Source organism: Harpia harpyja, chromosome 15, assembly GCF_026419915.1.
Source record: "Harpia harpyja isolate bHarHar1 chromosome 15, bHarHar1 primary haplotype, whole genome shotgun sequence".
Lineage (NCBI taxonomy): Eukaryota > Metazoa > Chordata > Aves > Accipitriformes > Accipitridae > Harpia > Harpia harpyja.
In genome coordinates, this window is record NC_068954.1 from 2,581,379 (window position 1) to 2,600,003 (window position 18,625).

The 18,625-nt window shown below is 40.7% G+C and overlaps 1 protein-coding gene across 13 annotated transcripts in view; it reads left to right on the plus strand.

Moving 5' to 3' along the window:
• Window positions 1-18,625, plus strand: part of HMBOX1 (homeobox containing 1) — a 126,150-nt gene that overhangs the window by 40,102 nt on the left and 67,423 nt on the right. For all 13 annotated transcript variants that reach the window (XM_052809288.1, XM_052809292.1, XM_052809294.1 and 10 more), the window contains exon 2: window positions 8,084-8,167. In XM_052809288.1, coding sequence (XP_052665248.1) covers window positions 8,145-8,167 — 23 coding nt within the window. In that variant the 5' untranslated portion in view covers window positions 8,084-8,144. The remainder of the gene's footprint in view (window positions 1-8,083; window positions 8,168-18,625) is intronic.

Here is an 18,625-nt window from a genome sequence, read left to right on the forward strand (position 1 = left end):
GTATTTGATGTTGCCAAGTGATACCACATTCCTCTTAATACTTTTTTGTGCCATGCAGCAATGCACAAATAAAGGATCGTAAGGCACTACATTCCGTGCTTGTTCTTCGTGCTAGTAACGGCAGATACACTTCTGGTTTCTTTTCTTAGGTCAACAACTGAGCCTACGTTCTTCAGCTCACTTTGTCTGAATATGCACGCATCTTGCATTGGGCATCTTTGTATTCACACAGGATTATGTAGTAGCAGTTTTCTGTGCCTGCTGAGGGTTTGCGGTACCCCTGTCTTGCAATTAATCTCCCTCTGTCAAGAGACCTGATGCCAAGTATGATTTCTGGAATTCTGCTAAAGAAGGTTTGGTGGCATCTACTGAGGTGCATAGGCGTCCCCTGGAGAGTCATAGATGAAGAAGGGTCTCTGCCTGTCTGGTTGGATGAACGCTCTGTTTTCTTGGGGCCGTTGTACGTTTTGCGGTGCCTCCCATTTTCGTGCTCTTGAACTTGCCTCTCACCAGCCATGACCTACGTGGCAACTGAGCATTAGTGTTCGTAGTGGACATTTGTATCCTCTTTGGGACAAAAAAGCTGCAGGTCTGAGTGGAACTGACACCCAAAGAGGAAGGCCTGTCTTTAAAAGACTACGCTTACTTTAAGTCCAACATGTGAACTGCACAGCTGCAAGATCAAAAGCCAAGCCCTGTTTCTAGTAGCCTTGGTTAGTTGTCCTCTAGACATTGGAAAAGCTAGTATGTTTTCTAATCTTTGTATGTCCTGTTACTAGTAGGCTGGGATTAGTTTATCAAAGTTTTATGTACCGGATGGATGTTTTGAAGGCACTGCTGACCATCTCAGACCTGCAGGATGCTGTGCTTCTGCTGCTAGTTTTCCTTCAATTGGGTACCTCTTGCCATGTGTGGTGTGCAGGTCAACTCTGTCAGATTGTTCTCCAACATGAGTGAGCTCCCCACTGATACCTGGAAGCCACGATAGCAATAGTTTCTTTCTTGTTCCTTACACGCACTGTTGGGCATAATGGGCTTGGTCTGCATCCTGTTGCACCCAAATTGCAGTCAAACAGGGTAAGTAATTCCTCTCTGCCAAAACCGATACTTGCTGCTAGCTAGACTAGAGAGATGGCAAACCTGGGGCACTTCAGGAGGTCAAGTTCTTCCACAGCATACTGCACAGTAATTCATTTGAGCAGTTCCAGTTGGTGAGAAATTTAACTGCAGCATTGTTACAGTCATAACTACACAGGTATGGACTGCACGTGAGCCTGCCTGAATAGACTGAGTAAGCAGAGATGCTTACATCTAACAATGTTCTGCAGTGGAGGTATACTCGCAGTATGTACGCATCGTGCTTGGCAATACAGAATCTCATTTCAGTTGGCGTATCCAGTGCTACTGTGTCACTGTACTCCTAGCAGAAAACTGTCAAGGTAATTAGTGTTAATTGGGATCTTTTTTGAATGAGCCTCACATTTATTGTGTGTTTGGCCCAGGCTTAGACTCAAGGACTTGGCAATCTCCCATCTGCAGTTTTGTCCAGATGAACGTATATGCCTTACGGTGTACATATCCACAGAGTTCAAGATATAATCCCTACTGTTGGCATGTAAGTGCTTTAGATCTTCATTCTACTTTAGGGTATGTCTTGCCCATTGTCGCTCTGTAGGAGTTAGCAGGCATTGGACTGCTCCTTCAGCTCTCTGCTCTTGCCTCTTCTGACACGCACTTGCTGATTTTGTGACAGCTTCTGCAATGTTGCAATGCAGCATCAAACGTTTTGAACTGAACCACTCAAATGAGAGTCACCATCTCCTTAAATTCTCTCTCACGTGTGAGTGACCATCTCACTCTTCTTCATCCGTTTCAGTGCTCAAACTGATCTAAGTGGATTAAGATGACCTATTTGATCATTAAAGAAGTATCTTTGTAGCAGCCATTAGCTATCGCTATTAGCCATGAGTTGTGTGCCTTGCTGTCGGTCTTCTGCTGTTGAGATGCACTTGCAATTTTAGCCAGAAAAGCTAATTCAAGTCAGGCCTTTGGTTCCAGGCAAGTTTTTAGATGTGATTGAAGGGGACAACATACTGAAATTCAGGAGGTACAACAGCACAGGTGCTTGGTACATTAAGGCTGGAAGCTCGTTTGTAAGCAATAATGAAAATACAACCCAGGGTTCTCTGCTGAAATGTGTCTGCAGATGTATATTGATGACAGCATTTCATTTTCCAGCTGCTGTTAAGGACAAAGCAATACTAAATTATGCCCTTTTTACTGGGACTGCATTGCCTTTTGTGTATCTCTGGGACTTCTGGAGTAACTCGGGGTCCTTTCCAGTGAAATACAGGTGAACTTTTCTGCCTTTCTGGAAGCCTTGGCTAAGTTTGGGAAACTTCATGATTTTCTGACCTCAGTCTTTCTGTAGAGAGGATCTGTTGCTAGTCTGCTTCAAAATGGAGCCTGGCTTTTGGCTTGCACTCTAGGCAATTCCACTAAACTTGGGTAAGGAGTTTTCTTTTGTGCGGGGTTGGAGAGGGAAAAGGAGAGAGAAACAATTTGACCTGCAATCCTTGGCTAATTGTTCTGTGGAGATCTACTGCAGGGTATGTTGTGGAAACAATGATTTACTTGCTTGCTTTTTTAAGTTACCAGCTGTAGCTTTACTATAAAATTGAGGTGTGTCACTTCTGAAGGGGAAAAGGCTTCTTTCGATGGTTTCCCTTCAGGTAAAGAGTTCTGAGGAAGAAGGGGATCCCATCAAAAATTTTGTGCTGTAAGCTTGGCGGGATGCTACTGTATTCCCTCACCATAATTCCAAAATATGGCTTTCTCCTGGGTTGTACTGTAAAGGGTTTGGTAAACCAACACAGTCACAATAAGACTGAAAACAGCATTGCTTGGAGGTAACTTCTGAGCAGTTTCTTCAAGAATTTTTGTGTTTGTAAAAGGTATGCTCTCTTGCTCCTTTTGATTCACTGGCCCAGGTTGCCCAGAGAAGTGGTGGAGTCTCAAACCTTGGAGATACTCAAAAGCCATCTGGACATGGTCTTGGGCAACTGGCTCTGGGTGGCCCTGCTTGAGCAGGGTCGTGGACAAAAGGACATCCAGAGGACCCTTCCAACCTCAACTGTTCTGTGATTCTGTGATTAGAAGGTCACAACCTGTCCCTTAAGATAAGATCTCTGCCATAGCAATTCATGCCTTGTTACCTTGCAACTGAGCCAACATGCTCCTTGCAAACATCTGTTCAAGGTAACCCAGAAGCTCCAGCAAATGCAATGACTGTGTTGCTTGTTTAGCAACGGTTCTTGATGAGATCTTGTTGCACACCTTCTTGAGGGTCTGCACAAGACCATGCTCAAGGTACAGATCGATGTACTAACTTAAAGTAGTGATATTTAAATAACTTGGAGCCTGGAGACTTAAGTACTCTTCTCTTTGCGTTGTGGTATAATGACTGCACGAAACTGGATGCTGCATGTTGCCAAGCCACAGTGTGTGCTCAGGAGGTGGCAGTTCGTAGAGAAGGTTCTTAACCTTGCTTTCCAGGGCACAAGTGTAACACATCCTCAAGTCATATGGCGGAGCTTTTTTTTTTTCTTTCCCTAATAGGCCTATTTTGGGAAAATGGGCTAGAGAGTCCTAGATTAGCTTTAGTATTTTGGACACTAGTCCTACTTCTGTGCATGCAGCCAGATGAATTTATCTTTAAGTTTTGATACAAACGCCGTACCTGGAGTTTTAAAAGCACTGGGTAAACAACAGCCTTGTCTGAACATCTCCCAAGAATAAAGGACTCCAAGCTGCCAAAGGAAAGCTTAACAGGAGTTACTGTCTGGAATCTGAAGCCAGACACATTCAAAGTAGAAATCAAGTACAAATTTGTAATGGAGAGGGTAATTAACCACTGGAATGAACTAGAATGGATGCATCCTTGGTCTCTTGCTGTTTTTGAGGCAAGATATCTTCTGGACTTAAGTTAAGCCAGGTAGCAGGTTTGTTTTACTTTACGCTGGCCTCAGTGTAGAGAAGGTGAAGTGGGTGAAATATAACAGCCCATGTTTATAGACACATGCACACACATGCACACAGAGTCCAGCCAGAAGACCTGATGATTCCTACAGACCTTAAGCTGTACATTGAGTAAAAGACTTAAATTTTGAAATTTTCTGTGACTTCTAGGAGAGGATTGGTTTTTAATTATGTGTGGGGTGGGGAATCTGCCTTTATTACAAATTCAGCAGTGGTAGAACTTCATTCTCAGGGCTGAATTTCTTCACTATCCAATGCACCAGCTTTATCAGCAAGCTGAAACTTGGTTCTTCTGCATTTCAATAGCTGGTATGGTAATAGTCCTGTTGTAGTAGTGGGGCCTATGTCCTCAGCAGATACCATGTTCAACCACTGATACTATCCTGTGTACTATCCTTAAGCCCCTCTGCTCGTGTTTTAGTTTTGACAAAATGGTGATGTTTCTCTGTCCCAAGGATAAAAGCTTTTAATTTGTTATTTGTAAAGCCCTTTTTAAGAACTTACCAAGGAAGGTATTGGTGAAATACAAAGTAATGGCATTATTTTTCTTACTATGAGACTCACTCAGAAATTAAAAGGGAGAATTTCTTTCTCTTCCAAATAATTGATACCAACCTCATCTTTACCAAGTGACTTCCTCCTTGCTTCTGCAGGCTGTTGTGGATCAGGGTGAACTATACTTCAAAACATTTAATTGCATACAGTGAGAAATGAAGAAAACTGAAGTGGATCCCAAAAATGTATTAAAAATCTGAACTAAAATGAGAATGATTTCATGTCAAGTGAGACAAATGCAGAGTTGATACTCCAGTGCTTCACACTTCCACTTGTCCTTGGCACCGAGAAAATGAGATTTTTAATATCTGAAAAACAGATTGCCATGAAGACTCATCCATTGTAAATTTAAGCTGCCTTTATAGCAACTTAAGCTGGGGACAGGATTGTTCATTACCTCTGATTCTACAACTGTGGCCATGATTTCCATATTAATATTGAAATTTTTTTATTGTCTGTACCAGAAATAGGAAGGGGAGCTGGTAGTGTTTTCCCTATGTTAGCAGATAATTTATTTAATGAATAATGCGAAAAGGGCAAAGGTTTGTGAGTTCTTACTTGCATATCAACTATAGATAGTGGTGACACCTGCCTTTGCTGCTGAGATCAAACCTGGTTTTGTGCTTCGGTTTATGCTAAAAGGAGACTGAGGTAAAAAGGGATATTGATTCATGATTTCAGAATCGTGATTTGTTGGTGACAGAAGTTACGTTGTTTTAGGTTGAATTTTTTTTGTCTAAAATTATAGGCGAGGGGTTGCTTGTTTCCCATCTGATGTGCCCTTAAATTACAAAAACATTTAAGCAACCTTTACATGTGTATGGGGGCAGGGAAGGTATTTCTGTGCCACTGAACTTTAGACCAAAATTGAGTCAAAGACTATTTGTAACCCTTTTCAATAGCAGCCGTTCTGTTCTGGCATCGGACGTAGGAAGCACTAGCTTCCTCTTCTTTCTGTGTAACTGCATTTGCTTTCACAAGTCCAGCTACCAAGGCAGACCTGAGGATTCCCTGACCTGCCTTACCTCTTGGCTCTGTCTGTGACAGTTTGCGATTGCATTCAGACTGTAATACTGCCGCCTCAACCTTTAACATAGCAAAAATGGAGAATTTATCTTATTTTCTCATGAACTCTCTCCTCTTTATTTCTGCCGAAACGCTATCATCCCCTGTCTGCGCTCACAGATCCGGAGTCTCTTAGAAAAGTTCCTTCTTCCTCCTCTGTTCACATCCCAAATTTCATCTAGATCCTAGTGATTCTTCATTTATAACATCTGAGGTCTGTACCATTTTTTTTCTCTTCCATTAGTATCACTAATATCATTGTCCTGCCTTTGTCATCTCACACCTGAGTTACTGCAGCCTTTTCTTTGGCTCTCTGTCTCATCTCCTTGTGTTCCAGTTTTAATACTGCATTTCATGATGATGGAAGGTGATCTTTTCTTTCCTTTGTGGGTTTTGTTCTTTGCTTCTTCCACACTCCTCACCCTGGAAGCAAATCTTTCTCTGAGGAATCCAGTTCTCTATCATTAGCCTCTCTGACCTTCAGAAAGTTTATATATATTTAAGTCTAATTTGTTCCTCTTTGGAAAACAAAACAGCTCTCTCTATTAAACTCAAAATTTGGCAATAAGTCAACAACATGATCTCATATTTTTTGTGACTGCTTCAGGGAATATCTTTTAAATGCAGTTTAAGAGATTTAAGAGAGAAGTGTTTTGGTGTAGAACTATCTTTAAAAGGTTTGGGGTGGCTGACTGCGAGGGACCTGTGTGTTTGTCTTTTCCATCCTTCAGTACTTCGGTGTCACCGGTTTCTTTCCCAGGCCACAGTACATGACCTGTGACAGTCTGCTGGGACCACTCATCTTGTCTGTGACCTTGCTCTTGGCAACCTCCTTTCCTGGAGAGGAAGAAGGCAACTTGAGACCTAGATGTGGGGCAAATGAATTGTTTTGGAAATGGCAGCAGCCAGCTCTCAGCAGCTCCCTTCCCAAAACCACCCAGCGCTTTCCTTTGCCACATCTGGGTGGGAGCAGTCACGTGGGGGCAGGCTTAAAACCCATGGGAAAGTTGGTGGCCAGAAGCTGACTGCTGCTACTTCTGGAAAAGCTCATTCAGGCCAGCCTTTTGCCCTGAGAGTTCCGAAGCTTTTTCACAAAGGAAAAAAAGAAAAAAGCCACATAAACAATGGTATAGTCTGTGTATGCCCAGTGGACTCCGTCTGGAATAGGTGCGGTTCGTCCGCAAAGCCTATAGCAGGTGTGATAGAGGAAGAGTCATGCTGTAGCATCTGGACCACTCTTAACCACTGAGAAGAGCGAAGATGTGTCCATCCACAAGGCTCAGTTGCTAGTATTACAGACATCTCTTTATGGAGCAGAGTAAATCATCCCATGCAAATCCCTGTGCTACTCTACCCACTTGTTTTCTATTCCAGCTTACATACGCCCATAGCCTGAAGTGTAAATATTCTCTCTAGTTCTTTCTGCATCTGCCTGGATATAATAGCCTGCCTTTCTCTTTCCCATTGGTTAATAGTTTGACTTTTGAAGCACTTTCAGTCTATGTTAGTTTGTGGAGAAAGACATCAGCAGTGATAGCTAAAGCAAATTCTATTAGGTCATTCCTTTTCAGAACATAGTACCTTGTCTTCTAAGTTCTTTGCGGATGTTAGCCAAATAATCCTTTTAATAGCTTTTGTGAGTTAAAAGGGTAGGTAACTGTCATAAGGCTAAATGATTGCATAGATTAATTTACTTGTGGCCAAAAGAAATCAATTGTAATTTAAATTTTTGTCGCTGGACTGATTACACTACCAGACATCAGCTTTCTCCTTAGGAATCTACCATGTGCATTTACGTATATGTCTGTGATTATATATGGGTCTGAATTAGTTACAGATTATCCACAGTAATGTGATTGAACATTGCCAGTTTTTAACCTATGGGCGTGCACAAGCTCAGAATACTCAACTGGTTGGCCTTCTTTAGATCTGTAAAGTATCCATTTATAACTTGAGTCGTTATAATTCATAGGCTGTTTGGATGTAAAAGATTATTTACCAGACTTTAAGACTATGGGTCCATTGCAAACCACGTCAAAGCCCCCGCTGAAGGGAAGGGCAAGAAAGAGGGTGAAGCTTTAACAATCCATTTAAAAAATAAAGATTGAAAGATTATATAAGAAAATTCAGTGGTTCCAGGGAGCATTTTTCTTAACCATGGTTATATATAGTGATTGGTATACATTCTACTGCCTTTCAGCAGAGCGATGGATTGGGTGATTGAGAAGGATCCTTAAGGGGCCTGTCCTTGTTTGGTTTTTTGTTTAACGAGAAGTGATTTGGTGCTACTGCCTGCTGAAACTGCCATAAGGTTGCCCTCTGTAAGCTGGTTGTATAATTGTATACCAGATAACAAGAAGTCAGAATGTATTTCCCTTTCACAGAAATCTCTAACGTTTTTGTATATTTTAATTGTGTCTTACAGAATGGTGAATAACACTGAAGACCCTCAAGAGGCTTTATAACGTCCCATCCCCATGTAAAGTATGCTCAGAACTTTTCCAGTAGTGTAAGTACAATCTAAAAAAACCCACAAAAATTAAGAGTTGTTTGGTGGGCTTTTTTTCTGTTAATTTGTCTAAAAATTGCAGAGAAATGGTTACAATGATTATCAGCAGCTGGCCAAATTGGAGAGTTCCACTGGTTTGGTATTTCCTAGACATTTAAACCAGGGAACAGTAGCATTTAATTCCTCCTTTGGTCTGGCTGATATGTTATTTCTACTACTTTTCTGTCACTTGAAGAGAAGGAAAATCATGCAGTTCTTAGAAACTCAGCCTTGATCAGAGAAAAGGTAGTGTTAAAAGAGAGATCTCCATACATCTACTTAATGTACTAGAGGGATACCAGAGCTGTGCAAGAGAGTTTAGCACCACTACAGACTTGGTGAAAGGGGATGAGTACACCATTAATATAGTAGTATATAGCAAAGGCAGAATACCTAGGGCACCTAACCTAAGATTGGAATTGGATGTGTTGGTCTAAGCAACCACTGCTGTATCTTGAATCCCAGTACGAACTGAATTTGTCTGAATCTCATCCTTGAATTTGAGCCTATTAGTTTGTTCTTTTAAATGACTTCTGTCATGAATCTTTGATGTAATTGGTATCCATGCTGTTTGTTCAATAAATAAGCAAATGTATTCAAAGTTTGAAGCTTGTCAGGCTGAAAGGAAAGGCTTGACCTGTACTGTGCTGTCATCCGTATCTCTCCCTGGCCAGTTCTCTATCACTGTTCCCCATACCTCTTTTATAGGCATGACCAAATGCTTGTCCACTGGCAGTCAGACTCTTGAGATACTTTGACCTCTTGACATCTGATTGTACCTTCTGTCAGACTGAGTTGGAAAGAGAAATCCTGTCTGCAGAATAGGTAGCAAGAAACTGGGCTGCTGTGAATGCTGTCAAATTTTCCCAGATGGATTATTTCAAGGATGAAGATTATTCATCTAGCACGTGGACATTCATAGTGCAAGTGGCAGTGCAGTCACAGACTTCTGTAGAGGGAGTCACAGCAAAAAGTAACGACTGCCAGGGATTTCGTTTTGGAAACTGGAGTACCAATGTATTTCAAAAAGACTTCTTGATACAACCATTAATTAGTTATTTTCTATTGCTGGTGGCCTAGTCTTCTATTCAAAACTAGTGGTTTCCTACTTGATTGCCAGTCACCTGAGCCACCTCCTCTTCTTTCTTGTAGCTGAAAATATGTTGGATTTCAGTATTAAAATCACCACTTGAAATTGTAAAGATCTAGTTCACAGCAGGAAAGAAGTCTGGAGGTAAGGCCATGCTGCCCTGTGCATCTTTATTATACTGGTAATTCAGAGTTTGCAGAGTGATCTTAGAGCTCCTCTGTGCTTTGTGTGAGCACAAGGACAGTCTGTCAGCTTTAACTTTGAATCAGACTTTTAACACAAGTTTCCAAACTTTGAATTATATAGTTTTAATTTCCTGTGCTTTAGCTAGATTTCAGTTATGCTCTGCCCCTGTGCAGTTTTAGTTGGATATCATGTTGTTCTGTTGCTTTCTGGAATCGTTGTTGCACATTGATGTGCCTTGTTAATCAGCTGCCACCCTCCATCAGAGAAGTAGCAGCTTTTTCAATTTAGTCCAGTATATGTGCAGTTAATATGGTCATTGAGAAAGCAATATAAGTATAGGTGAATAATTTTTGACTGAGTGAAAGCTGGGGTGGACCTACTTGGAGGGGATTAGAGAGTATTAAATTAGATGAAATGGGCCAAGATGACCCATTCAGGTATAAAGTTTCCAGATTAAACCATAGATATCTTTTAAAAAGGATAGGTGGGCATCGTGGTTTCAGAAGGAGAAAGAAGAAAACAGAGTCTTAAAAAAAAAAAAAGTTTTAAATACTGAATAAGATTAAAATTGAACAGTCTTAAAACTACCATGGTTAGAGAGTAGTTTGGTTACTCCTACCATGGGGCAGCATCCTCTCTCAGCAGAGCAAAGTAGTCAGCTGGCTGCAGTTACCATTTCACCTACCTAATTTTTATCCACAGTTGGATGAGAGTCAGTACTTGAGAGGAATTTGAGGCATGGTGTGAACACAAGACTCTTGATTTTGGTCTCACAAGAATTAGTCATTTATCTGAAACTAAGGCCCTCTGTAGTCAATGCAAGTATATCTCTGTTGGGTTCTCCATAAATATAATGGGAGTAATTACTTGTACTTCACAGGCTCTTGGTGGTATTGATTAATTAATATGTGTTAATAGTGAGATAGGACCATCAGTATTTCTGTTGCATGTTTCAAACTATCTCTCAAAATACGATTTCTGATAGAACTAGACAGTTTCAACATCATCACTTAAAAGTTTACCTGAATTATTAGGCTGGTGCTTCTGAATCTAACTGCCAACAATGACAGAGCTGTCTTGGGAGTGAGTAAAAGCCTGCTGAGCGGAAAGAAAGTAAGTATGAGTAATGCAGATGAAAAAGAACTAGATTGAAGCCTTGTCATCATTTAGGAAAAACAACAGAAAGAAAGGAACAAGTATGTGAATGATAACCAAAGTCAGCACGCATTGAAGAACAGATGGTGAAGTTACAGTGGCTTAGAAAGTCACCACATGGCTGAGCTGTGTTAACTATCCAGCTTCCTTGAAATGTGACACAAAACACGTTAATTAAACCTGGGTGAAAGAGGACTCAGCTAATTTGCTCTTTTTGTCTTCAGTGACAAGGTATCGTGTAAGTAGTTGGTGGCTGAAGGAATGTTCAGTTGGCATTTTAAGCTTCCTTAACTGAAACAATGTCTTGTCTGAGCCCTTAGTTTTACTTTAAGATAAACCAGAGGAGTTAATTCATGATTTCACAGGCAGCTAAGCCACTCTGAAAGGAACCTAAAAGAAATCTTGTTTCATGTGTGCCTCTTATGCCTACTTCTGCTTTTGGCCAAATTGGTTTGTCCCCATCTGTTGAGTTGGTAACAGCAATCATCAGAGCCTTCTCTAACCTAATTCAGCTTGATAACCCAGGCAGAAACTGGCTATGGGTGGGTTGGTTTGTTGATTGATAGATTTTCCTGCTGGGTTAGTGAACTGAACTGGTCTGTGGAGATTTCCACCAAGTCCTGGAGCTATGCAGAAGGGCAGAAGAGCAGGTCGTAGGTCCGTTCACCCTCTCTCATGCACCTGCAACCTCAGGACTTGTATCTGTAGGTGTTCTCCTCCTGCTCCGAGCAGGACACACAAAGATTTGGACTTGCCCTGAGAATATAGACTGGGTCTTCTGTATGTCATGCAAGAGGAAATTTCCCTAGTTCAGGTCTGGGCTACACAAAGAGATGTTTGTTGTTTTAAGAGCATTAATTAGGATGTGTGTTTCTTTTTGAAATGCTTTTAAATAAAATAAAACTCTAATATGGATGTAACTGTGGCCAAAACCCATGTTTTTGCCATTGTGATTTAGGTTCTTCAGGAAGCCACTGTTACCTATTCCTGAGTTGTTCTCCAAGTATAATCTCTGTCTTCACTAAGACTGTGCCAGTAAAACTACACTTGCAAACTGTTTTCTAGCAGAAAAAAATTTGCTTTGTAGTTAAGCACAAAATCAGGGATAGGTAAATTTCAGTTATTTGTTGGGTTTGGATTTTAGTTTTCTGAAGTAAAAAATTTCTCTTTAAGAGAGTGTGTTGATTGTTTCTGCTGGTGATAGGTCCTGAGGGAGAATGAAGGTGCCTGGAATACTTCAGAATGTCTCTTTTTTTTTACGTGTGGAATTGAGGTGGTAGAAATCCTGGTGATGGCATTCCTGGAAGCTTGTCCTACACCTTGTCATATCTGATGCTGTAGACGGACTCTGTAGGATGGCTGTATGTGTGGTGAGAAAACACTCAAAGTTTGGCCAGGTACTTGGTCTGCCTTCTTGCAGAATGCTTGTGTGACTTTGAGCAAGTCATTTTGATTTGTCTGAAGGCTAGCCCGTTTCTGTGAGCTCTTGGTATCAAAAATTAGCATAGTTTTACTTCCCTGCCCCACAGGGATATTCTATAGACAGATGTGTTTCAAGTATTTAGGTACTCCAGCTAGCAGAATTAATAGAGAAGAATTCTGAGATTCTGTCTGGATTTTAATAAAGGATTGGTCAAATTCTGAAGTGAACTGTAAGAGGCAGAAGACAACAGTATACCTATCCTTGTAATCTTGACAGCTGAAAATACGTGACTTGCCAGTCTGGTGTCTAGGTTGGGCCATGTCTCAGTTTTATTGGCACGATGACTCTGTTTATGTGGGTTAAAGACACTTATTTCGGTGTGTTGGTGAGATTTGCTTAGCTGTGTAACAAAAGTGCACAAGTCCTGCCCTGATTCTGTTACAGAGCTTACATATCCAAAGTCTAGTCTTCGGTTCCCAAATCCAAGAGCTCCTCCTTTGCTCTTGGCACGGGTTTGGGCTTTGGGCCCTAGTTCAGCACTCAGCTGCCACTATAGCTTTTTCTCTCTGTTTGTTAGTCCTTCTGACCCCTCCTTCTGCCCTTGAATCCAGCCTCAAAGTTTGAATTCCTGCCTTGTTGCTGTAGAATTGCAACAATAGTAGGAAACCCAGATTTTAGAAGTAGGGAAGGTTAGGGTTAGACAGATAAGGTGTCAGTGTGAATCAGTCTGTGCCTTGAGTAGAATTCAGAAGTATCTGGCTCCCAGCCCTGTGCTTAGTCAGAGGTCAGTCCCTTTGTAAGACTTGGATTATGATAATAATTGGCATTTATATTATATTTTTGCCTTGTAAGATCGATCTCAAGTTCTCTCTCTCTCTTTCCCAAAGAGGTAAAGCGGATACTATAAAGCAGAGTAAGTTACTCACCCAAGTGGAATCAGTGGCAAAACTGCTAGGGTTCACTTGCTGCCAGTGTGTCAGCATCCAGTAAAAAATACTTTATCAGCAGTGAAGAATTTCAAAGACTGAGTGGAAAAACAGCTTATGTAGAAGTAGTGAATCTGGGTTTGGGGCTCTTTAACTAGCTGAGAAACTTGAAGCCTCCTGAAGAAATGATATGTTGATATTCTGCTCTCAGCTTGCCTTCTATAATTTGTGTAGCGGTGAGTATTTGATTACGTTGGATTTATTTTCAGAAGTTTCAGGCTGCTCTTATTAATTGTCACCATTTTGATCGAAAGCGTATGGCAGTGTTCTGCATTCATAAGACAGTGTTTTGCATTCATAAACAGAACTGGTGACGTTTAACCTCGATAGATCAGCTTGTAGTCTGATTTCACTCCTTGCTGCAATGTAAGGCTTTCGTTTCTCTGGGATGAGAGCAGTCATTACAAGCATTACATTTTGTTTGTGAATCAGGATGAATGGGAGTAGAGTCCTCTTTGAAAATCAGAACTAAGAGATGCAACTGCAGGAGATAATTATGCTAACGTATGGATAAGGATGGCTCTGTGTTCGTTGACATGATGAGCACTTAAGGCTTGATTTTTTTTCTCTCTTGAAAACCGGTACAACTCCACTGAAAATACTGGAGTTGCAACTGATGAGCATAAGTGTTGGCTCAGATGAGTCAGATCCTTAATCCTCTGTTACGCCCCAGAATTCATAGCATCAACTACTGTTTTGAAGGCAGCTTTGCTTAATATGGTGGAAAGCTTTGGGCGTTTCTGATATATTTAAATTGGCTGTGAATAAAAGGAGATGCATTTGTTCAGTAAGAACAGAAAAGGCCAAAGCTTGAATTTCAGAAAACTAGATAGTGTTATGCCCTAAACATCCCAATTTTGTTCCAACAGTGCCTTAGAACTGCACTTGATGGGTCACAGTGTTTGCCACTGAACGTGTGTGCATGGTGTGCACTCTTTAGTTTGTGATATATGTCAAACGTTCTGTTTGTGGAACAGCTATAGCTCAAAATGGAAGTCCCTCTCTTGAGCATCTTGTAAGAACCGGCTGCTTCCTTTGGGATGGGTAACGGTGGGTGAGATACAGAAAAGGAAGGAGGAGTGAATGAAACTTAGCTTGGGTCCTTGGATCTCATAAAAATGTATGGAAAGAGAAACAAGCTTGCATAATACAAAGCACGGTTAAAAAATTAACGGACTGAGCAGCTGGAAGTAGAGTTTCTTTGTAGTCACTGGTTCTGATAGAAAGCATCCGGAGCGGTAGTTCATGTGAATTAGGTTGTCAAGCATCAGGCTGGTTGATAAGCAAATTATATTGCCTTTGGAAATAGCAATGCCATCCTTAATACCCATTTTTTCTTGCTGTCTAGACCAGAGACCTCACGTAGAAAGGAAACGTAGCAGCCCGGTCATACCGAACAAGGATCCTTACACTGGTGCATGGTCTGGGGACTGGGCATGCAAAGCCAGCACAGCCGCTCTCTCTGCTGTGTTTTTAATAGCTGGAGGACATCCATCTCCACAGTTGCTCAGATAGGAGTTCTCACTAGTACTATATGCACGTACACACAGGAAAAAACCTGGCAGGCTAAGGAGTTCAAGCTGTGAGAAAGACTGTGATAGTTGAAACACTTGTTTAGTTAACTACTTGTAGAAGGTATTCTTTTTGCTATATACTTTGGGATAACCTACTTCAGCTGAAAAGCCACAACTTTGTGATTTTGCTCTTCCATTTAAAGGAAGACATTCAATGACACCAAGAAAGTGCGTGTTATGTTGCAGTAAATGATGGTGCTATAAAAGATAAGATTACAAATTCTGGAGATACCATTAATGGGACAGTGTAGTGCTGTTAGGGTCCTAACCTGGCCCGGCAGTATATGCCATATGTCAATGAAGGGTAGAAGTTGGCATCTCTCGCTATCCTGTTCGCCACAGTTGATGTGACTTTATCAGAATCATTCTTAAACCAATTACCAGACCTAGGATCCTGTTCTGAACACTTTGGCTCTAGCCCACATCAATATTATGCAGATTTTATCAAATAGAGGTCTTATATCAAAAAGCGCAACTGGTTTTGTAAGTCTTGAGCTTTGCAGAGCTTATTAGATAAAGAAGTGAATTTTAATGGAAATTTGGAGAAGGACCTCTGCAGAAGAGGAGCTTTTCAGTGATGCTAGAGTACTTCCTACTCATGTACAGTGGGTAGAAGAGTGGAAAAAATTATTTCTTGTGATCATTAAAGAGTCCAGAGCCATTTTCTCAAGTGTTAGAGGTGTTAAGGCTGGTTTCTGGCCTTATTCCCAAATGGGTAATTGAATTGCTTTGAACTTCTGCAAGTTCAATTGGACATGGGCTTAGCTCATAGCTGTTTTTATGGGATTATTCTGCTGTGTTCCATCATCTAGAAAGTTAGTGTCAGGTAAATGATTCTTGTATCTGTGTGGGCCTGCGTCATGATAGTAAGTGAGAAAACCTTGCTGTGTTTTCCTTACTTTTCTCTATGAGATGCAGGAAAATAAGGGAAGAGAACACCTCTCTATCAGGAATACCCATGGCCACGTACCCCCACTCAAGATCAGTACTTTCAAAGTGGGGAGGGAGACCCATATCTAAAGGGTGAAATTCAATAAAAAAGAGGCTAAATAAATAAGTCTTGGTGGTATGACAAGGAAAAGCAATGGTATTGAGAGCAGTTATGCCCCTAAACAGCCTTCACTCCAGAAAGTGGTGTTCAGATGAAAAGATGCTGCATCTGGCTGGTTGAGACCTGCTGGGTATTTTATATCTGTCCATTTGGGAGGGAAAATAAGTTCTTTTTTATTTAGCTCCTTATGGTTCTCCCTTCAATCTGATACTCAGGTACCTCAGGTTCCTTTTGGATGAGCCACGAAAGATAAGCATGAAATTTTAATGCTTTATAGATACCAAGAGACAGTACATGGAATCGGTCCATCTCACTTGGGGTGTGACTGCCACCTTAATGTAAGAAATGTAAATATGTTTGATACTTTAAGCTACCTTTTTTTTCTGTCAGGATCTAAATAAACTTGATTCATTTTAAGGGCCAGATTCAGTTGTTTAAAAATTGGTCAATGTTAGTTTTGAGCTTAATTAGTGCTTTGCAGAGGTCTTGCTTTCAGAATTTCAGGGGGAAAAATGCATGGCAATTCTGCCTTGGTTGGCTTTCTTTTTCTGACGTCTCCCCAAGGAAATTTGACAGCCCATTGTAACTGGTGAGAGTTTTGCTAACTGATCAGGAGATAAAGCATGTGATTATAAACTAAGATCTGCTAGTGTTGAGGATATTTTGCTACACTGGCAGCAAAGTTTGCCAAAGTTTTGACTACAACAAAGCAGTTGATCCACAGTCTTTGTTCTCAGGAAAAGTATTTGCTAGCTTTATTTTCTCCTGCACACCCCCAACCATTCAGCTTCCCATATCTTATTTTACTTCTTATTACTTTTGCAGTTGATTGTATTTCACAAGGAAAAAGAGGGGGGAAGCAAATGGAATTATAGCTAGCCAGAGGAGTTCTGGAGGATAAGAGGCTCTTACAGCAATATGGGGGGATGAAGTAGTGGAGAATATCCATTAATTAATGAGGTGAATGAAATTATGATGATTCTAAAATGGCTGATTTACTTAACCACTTTGTAAATTGATCTTTAAACAGGGTAAGTTTATTAAAATATTTTAAAAAGGGAAAATAACTGAAGCCCTGCTAGAATAACAGTTCTAAATAATGTTACTGTAGTTATTCATTAAAAAGCAGTAGATAGTTGGCAATGTTGGAACATGTTCAATAATACCACATTTTGCAATATTTGTTTAGGGTATTTAATGGAAAATTCCCTGTTCTTGCAGTTGTTTTCCATACATAAAACTCACTCAGAAGCATTGTTTCTAGATCTCATGGTTTTGTAGAAAAGCACATGAAAATGTGAATAGGAGTTCAAAATCAAGAAGGCCAATAAAGAAGTATGTCAGATGCAATATATGCTGTGTATGTAAGCAAAAGCAAGGCAGGTTTTAGATCTGTATATGACATTAGTGAGACCAGCAGTGAGATACTGTATCTGATTTTGGTGTTCTTACCTTCTTAAGCATTGAAAAATTATACAGAAGTTGTCTAAAAGGGTTGGAGGGCTAGGAGAATATTTTCGATGGACAGACAGACAGATCATGGATTTTGGTTTTGGGTTGTTTTTTTTTTTTAAATTGCCAACTTTTTTCCAGTGATGGTGTTAAACATAGTATAATGGACTTAATTTGACAGTAGGTTTGCTACTCTTAGATTACTTTCTGCAGCCCACAGATGTAACAGGACTCGGTAGAACACAAGTTGAAGTCATCAAATATCTTATTCTTACGACAGAGGACGGCCTTGTTCAGCAGTCCTTGCATCCCTGTGCGACTGAAATTACTGCATATGCACAGCGGGTCCCTGCTGCATCAAAGTGGGACACATTGGAGGCCAGAGCACTTTCCCACATGGAGCCATGTACGACAGAAGCTTGACCATTTCTTTTGCATCTTGAGAACACTGCAGTTCATTATGTGTAATTCACTAGTAATTCAGCAAAGGATACTTAGGATTCACTAAAGGATTATGTGTAATTCACTAGAGGAGATAATTTGGCCTGAGAACCCAGATCTAGCAGCTCAGCCCTGACATTTTAGAGGAATTAGGAATCACACCCAAATTTTAAAGGAAATCACTGGCCATGGCCACAAACTGCTGCAGGAAATGATAAGTTCTGTGTTGCTTGACATTTTTGAAACCATCTGGAAAGTCATGCTTTTGTCAGATGCGCGTTTTTCAGTTCACGAGGCTAGAAGATCAAAAGTTTTGGGTTTCTAGGTCTGTGACAAATGGGAGATTAAACTAGGTAATCTAAAGTATGTTTTAGTATTAAATGTTGAAGAGTCGGTAAAGTAGGAATTTGAGTAGAGGTAATTCTGGATGGAGGTTCTGGTTCATTAAATTCTCCAACAAAGTACTTGAGCACATGAAACTTGGTGTTGACAGATAAATGATCCAGCAAATGGTGACATTAGAAATACAGGTAAGGAATGCCAAAAATGGGTTTATCTCTAAGGAAAGGCAAGCTGGCATATCTAGTGAAAACCATCTCAAGGCCAGATGTTTAAGAAGCAATTTTCTACTTTAAAACCATGCTATTCGGATCTGACATGGGGGGCTTTCAGGGTGTACAGCAGTTTGTGATGTGAGTCAGTAAGTCAGTGTGACACTTTTCTTTCCACAAAGCTTGGAGAAAAGGACTGAGCAGCCCTGCCTCCCCCAACACAGAGGCCAAACCTAGAACACAATGTCTGTTTCCAAATGCTCCTTGTCAAGCTCTGAATGTCTCAGTCTGAGATGCAACTTCCAAATTTTAGTTGTTACAATTCCAGTCAGTTGCCAGTCTACTGCTGCATTGGCTGCTGTGCCCTCCTTTTAGTAGAATAATCTGGGTGCTTGTCTTCTAAAATTTAAAATGGCTTGTACGTTTTCAGTAATCAATTGTCCAAAGGACAGCACATTCCTGTTGGACTGAAGCACTTATATGGCTGTAGTCAGTCTGTCTTCTCACATA